Genomic DNA, 22839 nt, shown 5'->3' with positions numbered 1-22839 from the left:
AGAGTCTGAGGATATGCTGCTCTACAACAATCTGGGCCTATCAACAATGTGTGACAGGGGAGTGCGACTGGGAGGCTGTGGCTGGGAGAATGCGTTAGGAAATGTGACGGGCAAATGTTACATTGTAATTGTGACACAGGAAATGTGAGATTTTTGACATATATGAATGTTTCCTTTTTTCTCCCTCATGTTGCTAACTTACCAGGGTACAGTTCCCAGGTATTGGTGGGCCTCTGGTGTTACTGGATAATCTTTTTGTCCCTAAGTAAAAGCAAAATACTGCGGATGCTGGGAATCTGAAATAAGAACAGAAAATGTTGGACAAACTCAGCAGGTCTGGTAGCATCTGTGGAGAGAGAAACAGAGTTAACATTTCAAGTCCATATGACCCTTCAGTGTTTTTCGAGTATTTTCTGTTTTATTTATAATCTTCATACCCTTCTCTGCTGACAGTCTTTTTCCTATGTTTCATTTCTGATGTTTTTTTAATATAAAATTGGTGATCGAAAACACAATTCTCAGATCAACGCTGTGTAGGACACAACAGTGTGGGGCAGTTTACTGAGGGACACTATGCTGTGGGACATTGCACTGCAGGACACTATATTGAGAGACACAGTACCATAGGGCACTGTACCCTGGGGCACTAGTGACCAGATAATAAATGGATTCTAAAGACAAGCTGGTGGAGGTGGCATCATAGGAAGCTAGACCTATCATCACTCACTGCCCTGGCAAGGAACACTTGATAGTGGGCAGGAGCAAGAGCTTGAATTCCTACAGCGGCCAGCACAGCCTCAGGACTTCCCAAGGTGTTTACAGCCAGTTCAGTACTTTTTGAAACAAAAACAAAAATTGCTGGAAAAACTCAGCAGGTCTGACAGCATCTGTGGAGAGAAAGACAGAGTTAATCTTTCAAGTCCATATGACTTCTTTAGAACTGAATTCCAGTATCTGCAGTATTCCAGCATCTGCAGTATTTTGCTTTTATCGCAGTACTTTTTGGTCTGTAGTCAATGTAGGACATGCAGCAGCCAATTTTCTACAACAGCAATGTGATAATGACCACATAATATGTTTTTGTGATGTTGATTGAGGGATGGTATATTGGCCAGGACACCGAGGAGAACACCCCTGCTCTTCCAAGTACTTGTAGAGCCATGGGATCTTTTAATCTCTATCTGAGCCTGGATTTGAGGTCTCACCTGAGAAGATAGGATCCCCTTCCCTGACCCTGAGCTCCCAGGGCTGGTTATGCAGTCCTTTTGGCTCTTGCAGACCTTTAAGGACACAGTTTGATAGACTCCTTTCAAGGTGGGGCGGGGGAGGGGAGAGGATGGAAACATGTTGACAATTGCGCTCAGGAGCCAGGGAGGTGAAGTGAGTTGAAGCTTCTAAAATGAGGTCGGGGAATCTCAGTTGATGCAGAGTTAAATGTTTGTAAATTGAGGGGGCTGAAATTAAACTTAGCCTAAGTTTGCTATGCTTAACGGTTTGTTTGGTGTGGGGGTTTATCGTTTCAACTGTATGAAAAGGCAGGCGGGGGCCGGAAAAGGGGCACTCACTGGATTTAGCTTTTGCCAGTGTGGTTTTGGATAGTGATTGGCTGGGTGGGTTCGGCTTAAACTTACTATGTACCTCCCACTCCCTATCATCAATAAAAACAGCTGGTGATGAGCCACGCTCGCACACAAAGTGAGTGTAAAAACACTTTTTATTTGAATGGACTTGTGAAGGATAGTGAATTGGTGATCCAAAATCGAGCATCGGGAGAGGTTACAAGGAGGGAAGCGAGAGTAGGGGAAAAAAAAACTCGACTGGGTATCAAATTACAATCCCTTTTTCTCTCTGTCACTTCTCCTGCATGTAAAAATGGGAGTCGGGAGGCAAATTCTTTGAGATCACGCACGTTCTTGGTATAAATCAAACCGTTTGCATTCCCACCCCCCACCCCCGTGGCTTTGTGTTGTGACAGTGTTTAAGGAAAAAAAAATGCCTCACTGAGTTTGGAGAGGGAATGGGGGAATGGTCAGATCACAGTTTGCAGCCAGCGGAGTTTGCAATGAGTTGAAACTGACGCGATGGCATTCGCTGCAAGTTGGGAAACGGACACATTTTGAGGGGCAAACTAGAGGCAGAGGAAGGGACCAGTAGCTAATCGAATGAAGTTTTGGGAAGTTTTGAGTGGAAAGGGGGCCACGACCAATTCCCCGGTTTCAGAGAGACAAGCAGCGAAGTAAGTCGGGGGGGAGTGAAGGGGGGAGGATTTCGTTAACTTTGTAACTGGAAGTCTGGAAGAACCAAGATGTCTACCGGCTGGCAGTCTTTTGTTAAAGCGGCTGCAGGCTCCTTGCTTTTACTCTGGACCTTCCTGCAGCAGAGCGGCACCAACCACACGTTTGCCCACGACCGCTGCAAGAAAGTGTCCGACTGCGAGCCCTTGAGATACAACACATGCATGGGCTCGGTTCTGCCTTACACCCACACCTCGCTCGCCCTGGCCGAAGATTCCAGCACCCAAGAGGAGGCTCACAACAATCTGGTCCTGTGGTCAGGTACTGCATTCAAACCCTTTGCATTAAAAGAAATGTGCTTTCCTGGATATTTATATCATCATAAAATCAAACTAGAGAATCTTTACAGCGTCAGAAGTGCCTCCCTTCCCCCTCCTCCCCCCTTTATTTTGCATCATTTTGCTGGAATGCAAAACTTCGGGAAAACCGAATGTGCTTCTAGCAAGATGGTCTCATGAGGGAAAGAGCTGGGTGGATTGTAGTTGTACTTTTTAGTCAGCGTGTGATGGCTTGCGCTGTGCAATAGTACTAAAGCCAGGGGTAGAATTGGAGACCCTATCAGTCACAGTAAAGTCCTGAGTACTCGCCCGACCACCTCTCCATTCACCTCATCCCCCGCCCCCCCGACTTCCTTCACCCCACCATTGGTGACAGTGCCTTCAGCTGCCTAGGCCCCAAATTGTCTCCCTAAATCTCTCTTCCTTTAAGACTCTCCTTAATATCTACCTCTTTTACCACGCTTTTGGCCAGCTGCCCTAATATCTCTTTATGTGTCAAATCTATGTTTAATTACGCTCTCATGAAGTGCCTTGGAGTGTTACTATGCTAAAGACCCTGTAAAAATTAAGGCTGAAGGAAGCAGCCTCACACTAACTTCAGTTCAAGTCTTAGGGCAATATAATTCCAATCTTAAGTACATATTGGGTTGCCACCTCTTGCCAAGTCCAAAGCATGGGTGGAGGACTGTTGGATCCTGGTTGCCAGTTTGTTGGGACTTATGGATCCGGGTTGCACACTTATTTTGGGATGGCCGAGTTGGTACAATAGACAGAGTAGATCAGCAGATAATTCTTAGGTGGAACATACTCTGTTTATTTACAAAGGAATTCAGCAACTACACTTATGTGCTTTCAACTCAAACCCTGTCTCTACACTACAGTCTCTAACTATAGACTACTGAGGTAGCCTGCGCTGCTCCTCTATTGGATACTAAGATCATGTGATCTTCCATTATAACCTTCTTAAAGGTATATTACACATCAGATTACCACATCTCTTCCCCTTTACTCAGAAACACATTTTACAGTTACAATTACAATTTTCTCAAAATATCAAATTATTTGCACAGATAAGTAATTTACAAATTCAGTCATTCTGGGGGGTTTCTGGGTGTGTAGAGCATCTCAGCTCTATAGCTTTAGATGCTTTGTCAGGAACCTCCTTTTCTGGAGTTTTCTTCGGTGGGCACCAGCAAATCTGTTTCCTCAACACTTGCAGGTACAGCTGACCCTTCAGACACATCTGCACTCGGTTGAGTTCTCTCAACAGGAAACATTGGCTCAGTTGTAAACATTGGCTCAGTTGTGAACATTGGTGGAATAATTTCTTGGTGAATGGTTTCTCTCTCTCCCTTATATGATCCACATGTCTCCGTATGACCCAGTCTTCCACATTCACATGGTAAGAAAAAGGTCCAATAGCTGCACTTATTTCACCCAATAACCACTTTGGTCCTCCTCCAAAATTCTTCACATATACCGTCTCTCCTACAGTAAACTTCCTGTCACAACTATGCCAGTCATGTCTAGTTTTCTGACTTCCCTGACTCCTTTCCACCTCCACCTCCGCCTCTCCACCCGCCCCCCACCACCACCACCCCCAAACCACCAAATTTGGCGTTATTAAGATCAACCTCGTCCTGAGATGACGTTTCATCAGTAATTCCACAGGTGTGACACCTGTTGTATGAGGGGTGGTCCTATAATGGAAAAGAAAGCGTGCTAGCTTGGTTACTATGGAATCTCCAGTTAATTTCTTCATGCCAGCCTTGAATGTTTGAACCGCTCTTTCGGCCAGTCCATTCAATGAAGGGTGGTACAGTGAAGTTTTTACATGAGTGATACCGTTGCGGCTGATAAACCGTTGAAATTCAATACTCGTCGATGCCGTGCTGTTACCAGATATTACCACTTTTGGTAGTCCTTGAATGGCAAAACTTTGACACAGCTTCTCAAAGGTAGCAGAAGACGTTGGTGACTTCACCTCATATATGTCCATCCATTTTGAGTGGGCATCAACTATGAGCAGAAACATTGTTCCCATGAAAGGTCTCACATAGTCAATGTGTAATTGTACCCATGGCCTTCCTGGCCACTCCCAAGGGTGTAATGGATCTGATGAAGGTAGCTTTTGCACTTGCTGACACTGCATACAATTCTTCAGTAAGCTCTCTATTTCTCCATTCATCCCAGGCCACCATAGACAGCTGCATGCTATGGCCTTCATTCAGGAAATTCCTGGTTGTGCACTATGTAGTTCAATTAACAATGGCTTTCTTTCTTTTGGAGGAACAATCACTCGTGCTCCCCACAATAAGATACCAACCTGGCTGGTTATTCCATGTCTTCTGTTAAAATACGGTTTTATTTCATCAGATACCTGCTCTTGTGACCAACCAACTTATTCTCATACTTTGGATAAGACTGGGTGTCAAGTTGTCCAGTCTCTGATCTGTCTAGCACATACCGGTGATGAATTAAAGAAATTCAACAACAAAACAAGTTCTTGAGGAATTGGGACATCCTCATCTTTTTCTTGTAAGGACAAACGGCTAAGTGCATCAGTGTTTGCAATTTGACTTCCAGGACTGTGGATGAAAGTATACTCATACGCTGCCAGGATCAACACCCATCTTTATATTCTTGCTGAGGCTATTGGTGGTATAGCTTTGTTCTTGCTGAACAATCCTAGCAATGGCTTGTGGTCTGAAATGATAGTAAAATAGCCGTGTACATACTGGTGAAATTTCTTGACGCTAAAGATGATTGACAGGCTGCCTTTTTCGATCTGTGAGTATCCCTTTTCTGCTGTGGTGAGCGTTCTTGATGCATATACTATTGACCTCTCTGTGCCATCATCCATTCTGCTCCCACTCCATAGGGAGGTGCATCACATGCCAACACCAATTCTTTCCTCTGATTGTAATGTAGTAATAGATTGGACCAGTGCAATGATTTTTTTACCTTTATGAAAGCTTCTTCCTGTGGTATTTGCCAAGACCAACGTTGGTTTTTCTTGAGTAGGTATTACAGAGCTTCCAGTTCTGTAGACAAATTGGGTAAGAAACGCCCATAGTAATTGATCATCCCAAAGAATGATTTGAGCTCAGAGGTGTTCTTTGGCACAGGTGCCTCTCTTATGGCTCTCACTTTTTCCTCAACTGGGTGGAGGCCCTGTGAATCTACCCTGTGACCCAAAGAGATTACCTTCTTTGCTTGGAACGTGCACTTTTTTTTTTAAACGCACTTTTCAAGTACGTTTAAAAAATGTAAGACACATTTTTAAAATTCTTCTAAGTTGCCAAATGTTCCTTTTCAGTGAGTCCAGTCACCACAGCATCATTTAAATAAACTACAACATGGGGCAGTCCCTGCAGTAAACTCTTCATTGTTCCCTGGAATATGGCGCAAGCTGAGGAGACGTCGAAGGGCAAACGGGTATATTGGTACAAAACTTCGTATGTATTAATTATAACACATTCCCGGGAGGTCTTCTCTAACTCTAATTATTGATAAGCATGACTCATATCAAGCTTCATGTAGGTGGTTCCACCTGCCAGCTTAGCATATAGGTCTTCAATTTTTGGTGTGGGGTGTCTATCCAGCTTAATAAACTTTATTAACTGTCAATTTGTAGTCTCCACAAATTTGAACGCTTTGGTCGGTTTTAGGAACGGGGACTAATGGTGCTTCCCAATCTGAGAACTGTACAGGTTGTATAACTCCCAGTATCTCGAATCTGTCCAGTTCGGTATCGGCCTTTTCCCGCAATACATAAGGTACTGATCTTGCCTTTATGAATCGGGGGGGTCGCCTCTGGGTCCACATGAATTTTTGCTTGCAGCCCCTGGATCTTCCCAAGTTCGTCCTTGAAGACTGAGGCATATTTTTGTAATAACTCTGGTAACCCATTTGCTCTCAGCTGAAAAATTTCAGCCCATTCTAACTTTAGCCAGTTTCATTCAAGGAAGCTTGGCCCCTCGCCTGCTACCACCATCAAGGGTGGTTTTACCGATTGGCTTCCGTAATGGACAGTAACTCTGCTTATGCCTTTGACTTGGATGTCTTCTCCCATAATTCAGATATTTGAAGGTGTGTTCACCAATCACTGTAGTGGAAGCTCCTGTATTCACTTCCATAGAAGATATGATGGGACATGAAAGAGTTGGTCTTTGTCATAGACAGGATATGGAAACATAGCTCAAGGTGAAATCCAAAACAATACAATATACTTTTTTAGTGTCCTTGTTTGGTTCAGTATGAAACAATGGCCAGGGAAGGGGTCGTGAGGATATGGAGTTTGTGCGGGGGTGGGTGCAGGAGCAATATTTTTGAACATCCCAATGTTTAACTGGATGAAATTGCAGCTTATCCAGGATTGAATGCCAGAGAACCAGTCTTAGCAACATGGAAGCAGTGGAGGGATGGAGAGAGGTAGTGGTGAGGTAGAACTGGGCGTTGCCGCATACATGTGGAACCTGATGCTATGTTTTTGGATGATATTACTGAGGGGTAATATGTAAGTGAGGAAGAAGGGACCAAGGATAGAAAGATTTGCATTTGTAAAGCACTATTCACCATCTCAAGACGTCCCAAAGCGTTTTACAGTCAATGAAGTCATTTTGAAATGTAGTCACTGTTCCAATGTAGGAAATATGGCAGCCAATTTGTGCGCACCAAGGTTCCAGAAACTACAGTGTGATAATAACCTGTTGTACTGATGTTCATTGAGGGCTAAATATTGGCCAGAATATATGACTAGGGAGAACTCCTCTGCTCTTGTTGCAAATAGTGTCATGGCATTTTTTTCTGTCCACTGAGAGAGTAGTTAGGGCCTCAGTTTAACTTCTGATCTGAAAGGCAATCTGCTATGTCATTACACTTGTGACTCCCATCTGGAATTGTCGTTCACCACTTTAGTGACCTCCTCAAAAAATTCAACTAGTTTAGTCAGACATGATTTGCCCTTCACAAATTCATGATAACACATTTTGATCAGATCTTACTTGTTCAAGTGCTTAGTCACTCTGTCCCTGACAATAGATTCCAATAATTTTTCCATAAGTAAAGACTATACAACACAGAAAGGGGCCATTTAAGCCCAACTACTCTGTGATGGTGTTAATATTCCACATGCATCTCCTCCCATTCCATCAACCTCATCTCAACCTTTCAGCATATCTTTCTGTTCCCTTTTCTCTCATGTACTCATCTAGTGGATGCATTGGTAGTCATCTTCTGAGATTTTATAGACTCTGGAACAGTTCCTACAGATTGGAGGGTAGCTAATGTAATCCCACTATTTAAAAAGGGAGGCAAAGAGAAAACAGGGAATTATAGACCAGTCAGCCTGACATCGGTAGTGGGGGAAACTCTAGAGTCCATTATAAAAGATTTAATAGCTGAGCACTTGGAAAACAGTGATAGAATCAGACAGAGTCAGCATGGATTTACGAAAGGGAAATCATGCTTGACAAATCTACTGGAATTTTTTGACGATGTAACGAGTAGAGATGATGAGGGGGAGCCAGTGGATGTGGTTTATTTGGACTTTCAGAAGGCTTTCGACAAAGTCCCACATAAGAGATTAGCGTGTAAAATTAAAGAGCATGGGATTGGGAGTAGTGTATTGAGATGGATAGAAGACTGTTTGGCAGACAGGAAATAAAGAGTAGGAATACACGGGTCTTTTTCCGAATGGCAGGCAGTGACTAGTGGGGTACCACAGGTGCTGGGACCCCAGCTATTCACAATATATATTAATGATTTAGATGAGGGAACTAAATGTAATATCTTCAAATTTGCAGATGACACAAAGCTGGGTGGGAGGGTGAGCTGTGAGGAGGATGCAGAGATGCTTCAGTGTGATTTGGACAAGCTGAGTGAGTGGGAAAATGCATGGCAGATGCAGTATAATGTGGATAAATGTGAGATTACCACTTTGGTAGCAAAAACAGGAAGGCAGATTATTTAATCTGAATGGCTATAAATCGAGAGAGGGGAATGTGCAACGAGACCTGGGTGTACTCGTACACCAGTCGCTGAAGGCAAGCATGCAGGTGCAGCAGGCAGTAAAGAAGGCAAATGGTATGTTGGCCTTCATAGCCAGAGGATTTGAATACAGGAGCAGGGATGTTTTGCTGCAATTATACAGGGCCTTGGTGAGACCACACCTGGAATATTGTGTGCAGTTTTGGTCTCCTTATCTGAGGAAGGATGTTCTTGCTATAGAGGGAGTGCAGCGAAGGTTTTCCCGACTTATTCCTGGGATGGCGGGACTGATATATGAGGAGAGATTGAGTCGGTTAGGATTACATTCTCTGGAGTTCAGAAGAATGAGGGGGGATCTCATAGAAACCTATAAGATTCTAACAGGACCAGACAGGGTAGATGCAGGATGTTCCCAATGGTGGGAGAGTGCAGAACCAGTCTGAGGATACGGGGTAGACCATTTAGCACTGAGATGAGGAGAAATTTCTTCATCCAGAGAGTGGTGAGCCTGTGGAATTCGCTACCACAGAAAGTAGTTGAGGCCAAAACATTGTATGTTTTCAAGAAGGATTTAGATATTGCTCTTGGGGTGAAAGGGATCAAAGGGTATGGGGTGAAAGGGATCAAAGGGTATGGGGAGAAAGTGGGAGCAGGCTACTGAGTTGGATGATCAGCCATGGTTATGATGAATGGCGGAGCAGGCTTGAAGGGCCGAACGGCCTACTCCTGCTCCTATTTTCTATGTTTCTAGTTTCCTTTTGAAAGTGGTGTTAAACTGAAGGTCAGTAATTTTCCTGGTTTCTTCCACCTTCTCTTCTAAAACAAAGGAGTGACATTTGCAATTTTCCAATCTAAAGGCACAATTCACAAAATTAGAGAGCTTTGTAAAATGATGACTAATGCATTTTTTTAATAGCCTAGGGTGGAAACCATATGGATCCGAAGATTTGTCTTATCTGAAGTCTTATTATTTTCTTCATGGGTCACTTTATAGATCAGGTCAGAACTTTCAAGATGGTGAATAATGTTAACAGCATCTCTAGACACAACTGATGCAAGGAAAACGGCAATAATTCCTTTTTTTTCATAACATAATGAACATGCCAAATTTCTGAGTACACAAAACTTGGAGAGAAGGTGTTGCTCTGAAAAGCTTCCATACAAATTCCCTAAATAACGTGAGAAGCTGGATAAACTTCCAGTTCCTGTGATCTTGCATTGGTGTTTATAAAATATCTTCCCAGATACTTTTAGTATGGGTCTCATTCATCTTCCCTTTTCCTCCTGTCTTCTTTTCCAGGGTTGCGGAATGCTCCGGGCTGTTGGAGTGTGATTCAACAACTTCTGTGTGCCGTCTACATGCCAAAATGTGAAAATGGCAAAGTGGAACTGCCTGGTCAGGTCATGTGTCAGATCACTAGAAGCCCCTGTGCCATTGTGGAGCGGGAGAGAGGCTGGCCTGACTTCCTGAAATGTTCAATTGACCGCTTTCCTGAAGGATGCCTGGTGAGTTTGGTGAACATTGGCCAAAGCAAAAAATAATCCATACACAGGTTGTGTTCCACCACACCCTGAAGACATTGAATTCCGTGCTGGTGCCCCACTTCCTCCAGTACCTCAACCAAGTGGCTGCTCTTCATGTGTGAGCCATGAGACTTGTGTGAGTGTCAACAGAGCATTCTATCTCAGGAAATGGGTGGGTGGGGGTAGCAATACCCATTGAAGCCTGATCCCATCCGCACGCAGGCACACTCTCTTTCTCCAGTAGGAGTCATTGGAAGTCTTAGAGGTTGGACTGACGCTGAGTTGGGCTGTTGCGACAAATCTTGATAACAGGTTGTCAAGCTGCCATCTTGCCCACAGAGTTGGTATGAGAACACCAATCGGAGTGCCAGCTGTCTAGAAATAGAGAGTTGGAAGGGTGAGGTGGAAATATCCACAAAGGAATAAAGTTAAATTAACTTTTTATTTTAAATTCTCTCCTCCTTTCAGAATGAAGTTCAGAATATCAAGTTTAACAGCTCTGGTCGCTGTGAATCCCCTCTTGTGCGCACGGAGAATCCCAAGAGCTGGTATGAGGATGTGGAGGGATGTGGAATCCAGTGTCAGAACCCACTCTTCACAGACACTGAGCATGATGCCATGCACGTCTATATTGCCATCTTTGGTTCCATTGCCATTCTCTGCACGTTCTTCACGTTGGTAAGCAACGCCCTGGCTGGCCTTTAATTGGAAATAACCACCAAAGCAGCCTGAGCCCATTGACACCTTGCTACACAAAAGAAGAATAATGACATTGAAGTAAACAACAGCTTTGGAGGTTTAATTTTTTTTTCCCCTCCCGATGAAGATTGGGTCGTAGCCAATGGAGCCTGATAATGTTGCTGGGAAGTTTGGTCCATTTTGAGAGTGACCTGCCTGGTGGAAAAGTAGGTCCTAGGATAAGGAGTCCAGTAAGGAAGCTGCCTATATTCCTTTCAGGGAGCCCAGAGCCACCTCCTCGCCCAGCAAAATAACTGTTAATAAAGTTTGCCATTTTTGATGCCCTTGGGCTGCACTGTCAGGTAAAACTGGACAGAGCCTACATGGCGCATGTGCTGCCCATGTCCTAAGATGGCAGTCGCAATCCTACTTGTGTCCTCAATTTGCAAAACTAAATATCTGACTATCCAAAACTGATGGGCGCTCTATATGCCCACCAGGATGCCCATTTCATGATGGGGTCAGCAAGTGTGGTTTTCGGGATGCTACCAGGCAAAGGCGCTGGGAATCTCCCCTGCGATGTGTTTCACAGTGGGGCAGGGGAGAGAGATTAATTGACTTCTCCAGCTTTGCCTGTACGTTAACAGTTGGGCTCATTTCAAAATCGAATTATAATCTTAGAAAAGAGATTATATTCAGCCTACTGAGTCCTACCATATGAAATGTAAAACACAGTGATTCCAAGGCAGAAATCCTAAATCAGAGTTCAAATAACTATAATTTGTGATGTCATCTGGACCCCTCATATCAATTCTTCTATTTATAAACCACCCAAATCCTTCAGTAAGATTGCAGCCCGTAGCACTCTCTGGGTTATCTCTTCCATATAAAAATCCATCCAAACCCCTTGATTGGATTTCAGTCTGTAACTCACTCCCAGGCATCTATTCTTCAGAATTAAAAACAGAAAATGCTGGAAATACTCAGTTATGAAAGGTCGTCGATCTGAAACATCAACTCTGTTTCTCTCTCCCAGATGCTGCCTGACCTCCTGAGTATTTCCAACAGCTTCTGTTTTTAATTTGGATTTTTAGCATCCACAGTATTTTACTTCTATATGTGTTATTCAGGATAGATTTGTTAAGTGCTCATTTACAGTGGGGCTGTGCTGAAGTTTCTCCAAGTAAGCCTGAACTAGAAGAGCTTGGTGCTGGTGCCCCACTTGAGTTCACTCCAGTCTGTACATCACTGTGTGTATTGGTATTGAACAGGACAGTGTGACATGTTTGTGTTTTGAGCACATGGTATATTGGCCATAAGAGTTCAAAATATTGGAGAATTTTGACTCGGATCCTAATTGGAAGGTACCCATAGTGCATGATTACTCATTACTTGGCACAACTTGGAATGATGTTGATAGTTCCATTTCTTACCCCTGCCATTCTTATTATTCTATGGGAATGTATTGTTGGGGTTAGAAGCTAAGGTATATTATTAAGGTAGAGTAGGAGCTTCACTCTCTATCTAACCATTATTATATCCAACATGAATGGTCCACCCTGACATTCAAAGAGGGTTCAGTTCCCAACACCAGCATTCTCTCACTTTGATGTCAATGAAGTAGTACTGTTGTTTTTCCACTTGACGTCACTAGCGTACTTCTTTGCAAAGCCTGTTGGCACCCTGTTGAAGGGCCTTGTGTTGTTTGGAGCTTTGTTCTGAGCCTAGCTTCTGTCATTTTATATTTAATTGAGCACACCCTTATTTGTTTGTTTCTTTGTTTTTTAGGCCACATTCGTTGCTGACTGGAAGAACTCTAACCGTTACCCCGCTGTCATCTTGTTTTATGTAAATGCCTGTTTCTTCATTGGAAGCATTGGCTGGCTCGCGCAGTTCATGGATGGCGCACGGAAGGAGATTGTATGCAAGGCAGACGGGACCATGCGACTTGGAGAGCCAACGTACGTTCATCTTATGTTGAGTTTTTTCTTGTGTGTTGCACTCTCCTGGAGGTCTTTCTGTGGTTTCCTCATTAGCATTTTGCCTCCACGTTCCCATCATAAAGGGTGGAATCTGTAGTAGAACTGAGAGATTATAAGTGTCAAAGGACGAGGTTCTATTCCCTAGAAAAGATGAAGCTGAAGGGTGACCTATTGAGGTTTTTAGGATTACGAAACGGTTTGATAGGGTAAACATAGAGAAGATGTTTCCACATGTCAGACTAAGTCTAAGACTAGGGGCCATGTATGTAAGATAGTCACTAATAAATCTAACAGGAAATTCAAGAGAAACGTCTTTCCTCAGAAAGTGGTTAGAACATGGAACTCACTACCACAAGGATTAGTTGAGGCAAATAGCATTGATGCATTTAAAGGGAAGCTAGATAAACATGAGGGAGAAAGGGATGAAAGGTTACACTGATAGGGTTAGATGAAGTTGGGTGGGAGGAAGTTCATGTGGAGTACATACTCTGGCGTAGATGAGTTGGGCCGAATGGCGTGTTTCTATGCTGAAAATGCTATGGGATTCTACTGCAAACCAATAAGTGGTTGACCATGTAGTCATCTGCAAGCTTAGCATCTAAAGGGTTATATTGTAAAAGAGATGTCTGCTCCTTAAAGGTTGTAAGTGAAGATGAGAATAGAAAGGTTGCTGCTCAGTGTCTATGATAATATTTAGGACCTCTGGAGGAGATGTGCACTGTTGAGAGTAAGAGTGTTAGCAATTGATGGACTCAGACAAACACAAAATCCATAAACAGATGGCTCCAGCCATTCATTCCATATGAAAGGAAATCTTCTGATGCCCGGACTGAAGCAATCCCATTGTTCGTGGCCTTTAGTTCTCACTGGGTGGAGAGGCAGTCACAATGGGAGTGATATCGCAGCAGAACTGACACACAATGAGTGTCCCAAATGCATAAAAAGGTTATGGCTTGTGTACAGGATTGCCAACTCTGGTTGGATGTATTCCTGGAGATTTCATCACATGATTGCCAACCTCAACAAGCCCTGCATAGCCAGCTTCTTTCCAATATTCCTATTATAAAAAAATGTCCAAAGAATATGAAAAAAAATATTTGTTTTTTATTGTTGCTATTATTTGCCTCCTGGGTTCCTCATGGCAGTGACCAGGAAATTAATCTTCAATTCCTATAGAGCAATCCTGGAGGGTTGGCAACCCATTTCTGTAACAAAAGTGACATATTTGTGTTAGTGGTAGTTTGGTAGTGGTTCCTGATGTTCTGGCCCATAGTTATCCCTCAATCAAATCAGGAAAAAAAGGTTATCTGGTCATTATCATATTGGGTGCCTTATTTCCTACATTAAAACAGTGACTATACTTCAAAAGTACTTCATTGGCTTTAAAGTACTTTAGTACATTCCGATGTTTTGGTCTAGATAAATGCAAGTCTTTTTTCCTGTAACTCAGTCACAATACATAAGGGATATTTTATTGGTAACTAGCTACATTCAGAACTAGTGTCCCGGCCTAATGTCATACAAATGTCATAAGTAACTTGGTTTGATTGTTCTTATTGGTTTGAGGATGTGAAACCCAAGCCATGTAATTCACGCACAAACGGCTGAGTCATTTGTTCAGTTATATGCACAATTGGTAGCTAGTTTTCAATTTAGTTGAAGGTTATTCAAACTCACAAAGAAAGTCAATGGTTCGGATCTTCCACGGAGCGGCAGTCATCATCGAATTGCCACGAAGTTTTCCACACCTTGACGCTGCTCCGCATTTCTTGCCAGATCTTCCAAGCCCAGCTTCTCCAGAAAATGTGGAGTGCAGTGTCCCTTGGAGAGCTCCATCACAGCACAGTAGTGTCAGGGGGCAGACAAGACATGCACCCATTTACAGCACTAGCTGCTGTATGGCAAGTTTAAATGTCCGTGTGAATGGTGAGTGAATGAGTGATTGTATGAATGTTAGTGAACAGGTGAGTCACTGAGTGGATGAATGAGTGAATGGATAGGGTGCTAGAGTGGGTGAGGCAAGTGCGTAAATGGGGAGGATGGCAGTTTGCTGGATAACTCTTGAGGTAAGTACCATGGAACTGTCCGAAGTCTCCAACTTTGCAGGGGAATTGCCCATCAGAAGCTCAAACTTCCCAGGCAATTCCCATGGGATTCAGCATGTTGGGACTTCTGCAGGGTCCTGATGCGCATTCTTGGGTCATACATCTGGTCGCTGACGATCTGGAGACTGGAAGATCTGGGCCATTGTAACTTTTTCAGGAATATTTATATGCTGGACCATTTCGTTTGGGAGGGAGAAGGATTTGAAAGGAAACTGGTCAGGTTGGGTAGTCTTGCAATTGGTAAGGATATAAGAAAAGAACAACAGTTTATAAAATTAAGAATATAAGCACAAAGGGTCATACCTGCAAGTTCCCCAAGTTCCTGACTTGGAACTATATCGCTGATCCTTCACTGTCGCTGGGTCAAAATCCTGGAACTCCCTCCCTAACAGCAATGTGGATGTACTTACACCACACATAAACCTCAGAGGTTCAAGAGGGTTGCTAACCAACACCTTCTCAAGGGCAGTTAGGCCTAGCCAGCAACATCCACATCCAATGAAAAGAATTTTTTAAAACTTACAAATTCTCCAGCTGTTGCCCCTCGTGTTGGTTGAGATCGGGATAGCTCAGCACAGTCTGGGAATCAAACCTGGTCTGTACAGGGGTCAGTAAGACACCAGGCATCAGGAGAATGTCCCCCACCATAGGTATGGGAAACACTGTTCCTCTGAACCAGATGGTCATGGCTTCAAGTCCCACTCCAGAGGCTTGAGCACAAAATGTAGGCTGACACACCCAATGCAGTACTGAGGGAACGCTGCACTATCAGAGGTACTGTCTTTCTGTTGAGATATTAAAATGAGGCCCCATTTACCCTCTTGGGTGAATGTAAAAGATCCCAAAGGACTATTTCGAAGAAGAGCAGGGAGTCCTCCCAGGTGTCCTAGCCTACCTGATGCTCTAGCCTTTTATCCTTAACCAACATCTTTTTCAATAAAATAGGTTATCAGGTTATTATCACATTGCTGTTTGTGGGAGCTCATTATTTGCAAAATTGGCTACTGCATTTCCTATTTCATAACAGTGACTATACTTCAAATGTATTTCATTAGTTGTAAAGTGTTTTGGGACACCCTGAGTCTTGAAGAGAGCTATATAAATGCAATTTCTCTTTTCTTTATACTTTTTAAAACATACACTATTGGTTTGAAGTGATTTCATTTAAGTACATTGCAGATTCCTGGATCCATGAGTCCAGACAGTGGCTGTGTACAGATTAGAAAAATCTCACTGAAAGCTGCTATTTCTCTGACAGGTCCAATGAAACACTCTCTTGTGTTATAATATTCGTTATTGTCTACTACTCTCTCATGTCTGGAGTGATCTGGTTTGTGATGTTGACCTACGCCTGGCACATGTCATTCAAGGCTCTCGGCACCACCTATCAGCCTCTCTCTGGCAAGACATCCTACTTCCACCTTGTCACCTGGTCGATCCCATTTATACTGACAGTCGCCATATTGGCTTTGGCTCAGGTAATCCATGCATCCTGTTGTGCTGTCCAGAAACTGGGAGGGTTCGGTGGGATGGGCAAGAATACAATAGTGACTGGGATCTGGGATGGAAAATGTGAAGGAGCCCCTGTTTTTTTATTTTGGGAGGAGGATACTGGGAATAGTAATGAGGGTTAGGGAGGTGATGGGGATTGAAATAAGATTAGGAAGACACATCAGATTTTAAATGGTGGCCGAGGGGAGAATTGTGTCAAATTCATGACTGGGGTCAATAGATGATTAGTTCAAGGTGAGGATGCTCTAGAGTTACTGACTAAAATTCCGAGTGAGGATCTATTCCTAGTATGTGAAATATAAAAAGCTCCCTTTGTGCTTAGTATTTTGTTCTTGTTCAACATGTATCATAGTTACGCTGAACCTTAACTTTTACATGATCCATGTCTTCTGGTGAAATGCTCCCATTGGGATGGTTATGCACTATGATTATTTTGTTCCATAGGTGGATGGAGACTCTGTGAGTGGGATCTGCTTTGTTGGATATAAGAATTATCACTTCCGGGCAGGGTTTGTCCTGGCTCCAATCGGACTGGTTCTGCTGGTTGGTGGCTATTTCCTTATAAGAGGTATGTAGCATTGACTTGTTATGTGTGAATGACAATGTCAGACTCTGCAGTACCAGTCTGTGATACTTTTGTGTGCTTTATTCAATGTGATTTGGACAGGCACAGTGCAGCAGCAATCACTGCAGTCTCTGTTCACAGCCAGATCTCACTCTTTCAATCAGTTCCCAGTGTTGGTTTGTGGTGACTGTCCTTTTGATTATCATCCTTCTCCATCGAGGGAGAGTTCCAACACTCTGGCAAAATTAGAATGAGCCATGACCATGTGTGCATTTGTCCTTATAATCACCAGGTATATGACTCCTCAATGCACTGAATCCTAGAGGAGCAGGGCAAGGATTCACTTTGGGCAGTTTTCCACATGGTACAGTGTCAGCCTCTTCCCTCAGCCTTACCTCTTCTGGCTGCCTTTCCCCCTCAAGTTGTAACAGAACTGCAGCATGTACATATGTCCATCTGACTCATCCAAAACCATTGACTTATGGCCAAGCATACCTTTCTTGTGGAGTGATGAAAAAAAGAAGTGCTTTCATTTTATAATGTGCCTTTTGCAGCTTCTGGATGTTGCATTGTGCTTTACAGCCAAAGAAACACATTTGAGCAATGAAGTTACTGTTGCAATGCAGCGAGAAGTTTCACCCAGTCTGCGACAGTAAGATCCTACAAGCAGGAATGAGATAATAGCCTGATAATCTGCTTTAGTAATGTTAATCCTAAGAAAATTTGGAAATCACAGTCAGAGATACAAAAGGATGCTTTGGATATGAGCTGGGGAAAAAATATCACCCTCGTGCACTGGTGATGAATTTGAGATTGAATAAATCTGTTGGGGAACTTTACTCTGCTATACCTAACCTAGGAACAGGAGAGGCCATTCAGTTCCTTCATCTTGTTCCTCTATTTGATTAGATCATGACTGATCTGTATCTTATCTTCATTTACCTGCCTTGGCTGCATAACCCTTACCTAACAAAAATCTTCCAATCTCAGCCTTGAAAACTTCAACCCTTGTCGGCAGTCAGTTGGAGGAGAGAGTTCCAGTTTTCTACTACTTGCTGCTGATATTGCTATGGGGTTTCTGAAATGGGAAAAGTTCCATTCCCCAACAAAAGAATAAAATACCTGACCCTTCACTTTAACCTGTTTCTTCCCCTTCCCTTTCGTGTTACTCAGTCCTATGAAGGAGTTCTTCCCTCCCAGTTTCCATATCTGGCAAAGTATTTAAAGTCTTTCATTAATCAGTCTTTTTTCATTACATTTAGGAGCAGGAAGAGGCCATTCAGGGCCTTGAGCCTGCTCTGCTATCCACTTAGATTGTGGCTGATCTATATCTTAACTCCATCTACCTGCCTTGGTTCCATAACGCTTAATACTCTTGCTTAACAAAAATCTATGAAACCCGGTTTTTGAAATTTTCAATTGATCTCCCAGGCTCAACAGCCATTTTGGGGGAAGAAAGTACTCTTTGAATATGCTGCTTTAATATTTTTGTTTTTAATTTCCAGTTTCTAGTAATTGTAGTTTCTTTTATTTTTAAGTTCTCATTTCAGTTGCCTGTTGTTTCTTTTACAGGTGTCATGACCCTGTTTTCAATTAAAAGTAACCACCCTGGGCTCCTGAGTGAAAAAGCAGCCAGTAAAATCAATGAAACAATGCTGCGTCTTGGTAAGGGCCTGGCACAACAAGGACTCACCTCTTCATGTTCAAATACAACTTCAATTCTCTGCTGTGTAACTTGAGAGATTGGCTGTTCAGGATGTGACAATAAGTTTGTCAACTCTCCAGGAATTGAAGATTAATCTCCAGCACAATGCTGGGAGCAAAACTGGGGGTGGGGGAACCATCAGGCAGTAAAATAAAATGTTTTTTTTTCATTTCTTAATTGTAAAAGTGTTGGAAAAGGAGAGAAAGGTTACCTGACAATCTATGACTGATTGATCAAATTAGTTCATGGAGAGTTTATTCGCTTTCCAGTCATCCATGGAGGATGGACCAATGGCAGGGTTGTGGGGGTGAGAGGACATATGATGAAACTGCCAGCAATACATCCAACCAGAGTTGGAAACCCTACGTGATTACCATGAGGCAATTAGGCGGGGATGTTGCTTGACGACTATTTGGTTGCCATTTTATTTGGAGTGGCATGAATGCATGTTTATAGAATTTTTCCACAGAAGTTGAATAGAAGCCATGCTTAGGAGTGCATTTTTGGCATAATTTTCCTACCTTTTCATTTGTACAGTTTAGACCCAGAGTAAGGTTGCCAATCTTCCAGGATTGTCCGTCAGCCTCCAGGACTTAAAGACTGATCTCCCAGGCTTCCAGCAGCCCTAGAGCGAAAATATATATAAGGACACGAAAAGAACGTGTGTTTAAAAAATAATCTTTAGACACTTTTGCTTATTAGTTATGAACTTTTTTGAAACATATTTCTGTGTAATCACCTGCACTATACATTTATTCCATATGGGGATTATAATGTGCTAAAGAGAAGGTGCCTCAATTCCCCACTCACCTTTGTTTTCCCTATTCATGTTTTGGAATTTTACAGAGGAGATAATTTGAGGTCAATCCCCATTCTAAAATTAATGAAAACCGTGTCAAAGCTCTTTTATCATCTTCTGCTTTTCAGACTACACAATTGTAGGTGTAGGAAAGCAGTATGGGGTGACTGTAACTCTATGCATGGAAGAAATTGTACTTCATTACCATGGAATTAGGATCAGAAGCTCATATCTTGTCTGTATGCACGTGTGTGTGCATGTGTGTGGCGTTTTAATGGCTCGAGTATTATTTTTCAGGCATTTTCGGATTCCTGGCATTTGGTTTTGTCTTCATCACATTTGGCTGCCATTTTTATGACTTCTTTAACCAGGCTGACTGGGAGAGGAGTTTCCGCGACTATGTTCTGTAAGTGACGCTGCCTCTTTCAGTTCTTCTCAGGCTCTGAAGTAGAACTCTTTAGATTTTGGGCTATTCATTCAGTTAAGCTACAACACTGGCATCTACCCAGCAATGTGGAAAATTGCCCAGCTATGTCCTGTGCACATGAAGCAGGACAAATTCAACCCGGCCAATTACTGCCCCATCTGTCTACTGTCCATCATCAGTTAAGTGATGGAAGGGGTCATCAACAGTGCTATCAAGCGGCACTTACTTAGCAATAACCTGCTCACTGATGCTCAGTTTGGGTTCCGCCAAGGTCACTCAGCTCCTGACCCCATTACAGCCTTGGTTCAAACATGGACAAAAGAGCTGAACTCCAGAGGTGAGGTCAGAGTGACTGCCCTTGACATCAAGGCAGCATTTGACCAAGTGTGGCATCAAGGAGCCCTAGCAAAACTGGAGTCAATGGGAATGAGGGGGGAAAACTCTCCATTGGTTAGAGTCATACCTAGCACAAAGAAAGATGGTTGTGGTTGTTAGAGGTCAATCATCTCAGTTATAGGCCAACACTGGAGTTCCTCAGGGTAGTGTCCTAGGCCCAACCATCTGCAGTTGCTTCATCAATGACCTTCCTTCCATCATAAGGTCAGAAGTGGGGATGTTCGCTGATGATTGCACAATGTTCAGCAGCATTTGCGTCTCCTCAGCTACTGAAGCAGGCCATGTCCGAATGCAGCAAGACCGGGACAATATCCAGGCTTTGGCTGACAAGTGGCAAGTAACATTCGTGCCACATAATTGCCAGGCAATGACCATTTCCAACAAGAGAGAATCTAACCATCGCCCCTTGACATTCAATGCCATTACCATTGCTGAATCCCCCACTGTCAACATCTTGGGGTTAGCATTAACCAGAAACTGAACTGGGTTAGCTATGTAAATACTGTGGCTACAAGAGCAGCTTCGAGGCTAGGAATCCTGTGTTGAGTAACTCACCTGACTCCACAAAGCCTGTCCATCATTGACAAGACACAAGTCTGGAGTGTGATGGAATACTCTCCACTTGCCTGGATGAGTGCAGCTCCAACAACACTCAAGCTGGACACCATCCAGGACAAAGCAGCCTGCTTGATTTGCGGCCCATCCACAAACATTCACTCCCTCCACCACCAATGCATAGTGCAGCAGTGTGTACAAGATGCACCGCAGGAACTCACCAAGGCTCTTTAGACAGCACTTTCCAACCCACGACCGCTGTGCAATAGCATTTTATTGACTGGAAAGTGCTTTGGGATGTACTGAGGTCATGAAAAGAGCTCTATAAATGCAAATTCTACTTTTTATGTTCAACATTAATTTTCACCCTCGCACAAGGAAGTCACCATGATGAATAGGATGGTATGTGACAGGAATCAGGAATGAGTTATAGTTTGGTTTATTGCCAGGTATGGATGCACTGAGACCCATTGGTTATACTGGTTCTTAGTTAGTGTATGAATTTGATTGTTTGAATTTTTTTCTTGTATATTTGATTGCGGGGTGTGTGTGTGTGTATGTGTGTGTGTGTGTGGATTTGTTGCCATTTTTGACCAACTTGCACATTGTAAGTGTCTTTAAACAGAGTCTTTGTATTTGATTGACTTTGCATTTCATCCATCAGGTGTGAGGCCAATGTCTCCATTGCTGAACAAACCAACACTCCCATCCCCGAATGTAGCATCAAGAATCGCCCCAGCCTCCTAGTGGAAAAGATAAACATATTTGCCATGTTTGGGACAGGCATCGCAATGAGTACCTGGGTCTGGACCAAAGCTACAATTTTGATCTGGAAAAGGACGTGGTTCAGGTATCAGAAGTCACTCTGGGATCATGGGCTAATGGAAATGTTAGAATTGCCATGACCAAAATGTATTTTCTGTGTAGTGTTTCTGGTACTTCACCCCTCATCCCGTCTTCAAGGTCACAAACCACCTCTTATGCATAGGCTTGCCATAGTCATGCAACCTCTGTCATCCTTATTAAGGCTTGAGGGCAGAAGTGGTTTGATCCTCCACATGGAACACTGCTCTTCATTTTCAACCATTTCAGTGATATCACTGGGCTCTGGCCTCACTGGCTTAATAAGCAGCTAACCTGTATTCTGAGGCAGGAGGAGTAATAACCAAAGTACATAGATTTTACAATTGGTGAAAGAACTGAGATTCGGGTATTAAGACTTTTCACACAGTGAGCTGCTACAATCTGAAATCCAATATTTTAAAGGATGATGGAAACAGATTTGATTAAAAACTTTCAAAAGGAAATTGGGTGTATACTTGATGCATAATGTGCAGGGAAAATTGGGGGAGTGGGGAAAACTGGATAGTTCTTTCAAAGAGCTGACACAGGCACAATGAGCAGAATGGCCTCCTCCTCCAATAAGTGAACTAGGATGCAACCTGCTTTCAGTATTCCCCATAAATGCCCTCTGTCACTAGGAAGCCTTTAATAGTAGGTAAGCCTAACCTTTATAACCTTGTGTGTCATTCATTGCTCAGTTGGTAGCACTCTTGCTTCTGAATCACAAACTGCTAGGTTCAAGTCCCACTCCAGGGCATAAGCACAAATTCAAGGCTGACACTCCAGTGCAGTACTGAGGGAGTACAGCACTATTAAAAATGCTGTCTTTCAGATGAGACATTAAACTGAGCCCCCATCTGCCTGTATGAATGGATGTAAAAGATCCCGTGGCACTCTTGAATAAGAGCAGGGGAGTTATTCCCCGGTGTCCTGGCTAATATTTATCCCTCAATAAATATCACAGAAACAGATTATCTGGTCATTATCCCATTGTGTTTCTGGGACCTTGCTGTGTGGAAATTGGCTGCCGCATTTCCTACAGTACAACAGTGACTACAGTTCAAAAGTTCTTCACTGGCTGTAAAGCACTTTGAAATGTGTGCAGGTCGTGAAAAGTGCTCTATAAATGCAAGTCTTTCTTTGCGAGGTATAGAAGCAGGAGTAGAGATCATCCTGTCCCTCTAG

At 43.1% G+C, this 22839-nt stretch overlaps 1 protein-coding gene across 3 annotated transcripts in view; it reads left to right on the top strand.

The window, feature by feature from the left end:
• Positions 1 to 2197: 2197 nt before the first annotated feature.
• smo (smoothened, frizzled class receptor) overlaps positions 2198 to 22839 on the top strand; it is a 32911-nt gene continuing 12269 nt past the window's right edge. For 2 of the 3 annotated variants that reach the window (XM_078553100.1, XM_078553098.1), the window contains exons 1-9: positions 2198 to 2555; positions 9864 to 10069; positions 10556 to 10765; positions 12554 to 12726; positions 16111 to 16330; positions 16809 to 16932; positions 18502 to 18594; positions 19731 to 19839; positions 21476 to 21661. In XM_078553100.1, coding sequence (XP_078409226.1) covers positions 2306 to 2555; positions 9864 to 10069; positions 10556 to 10765; positions 12554 to 12726; positions 16111 to 16330; positions 16809 to 16932; positions 18502 to 18594; positions 19731 to 19839; positions 21476 to 21661 — 1571 coding nt within the window. In that variant the 5' untranslated portion in view covers positions 2198 to 2305. The remainder of the gene's footprint in view (positions 2556 to 9863; positions 10070 to 10555; positions 10766 to 12553; positions 12727 to 16110; positions 16331 to 16808; positions 16933 to 18501; positions 18595 to 19730; positions 19840 to 21475; positions 21662 to 22839) is intronic. The other variant, XM_078553099.1, reaches the window with a different exon arrangement.

The sequence above is a fragment of the Cetorhinus maximus genome, chromosome 12 (genome assembly GCF_964194155.1).
Source record: "Cetorhinus maximus chromosome 12, sCetMax3.hap1.1, whole genome shotgun sequence".
NCBI classification, from domain to species: domain Eukaryota; kingdom Metazoa; phylum Chordata; class Chondrichthyes; order Lamniformes; family Cetorhinidae; genus Cetorhinus; species Cetorhinus maximus.
The sequence above is the reverse complement of the archived record's forward strand: the minus strand, read 5'-3'. Positions and strand labels throughout refer to the sequence as shown.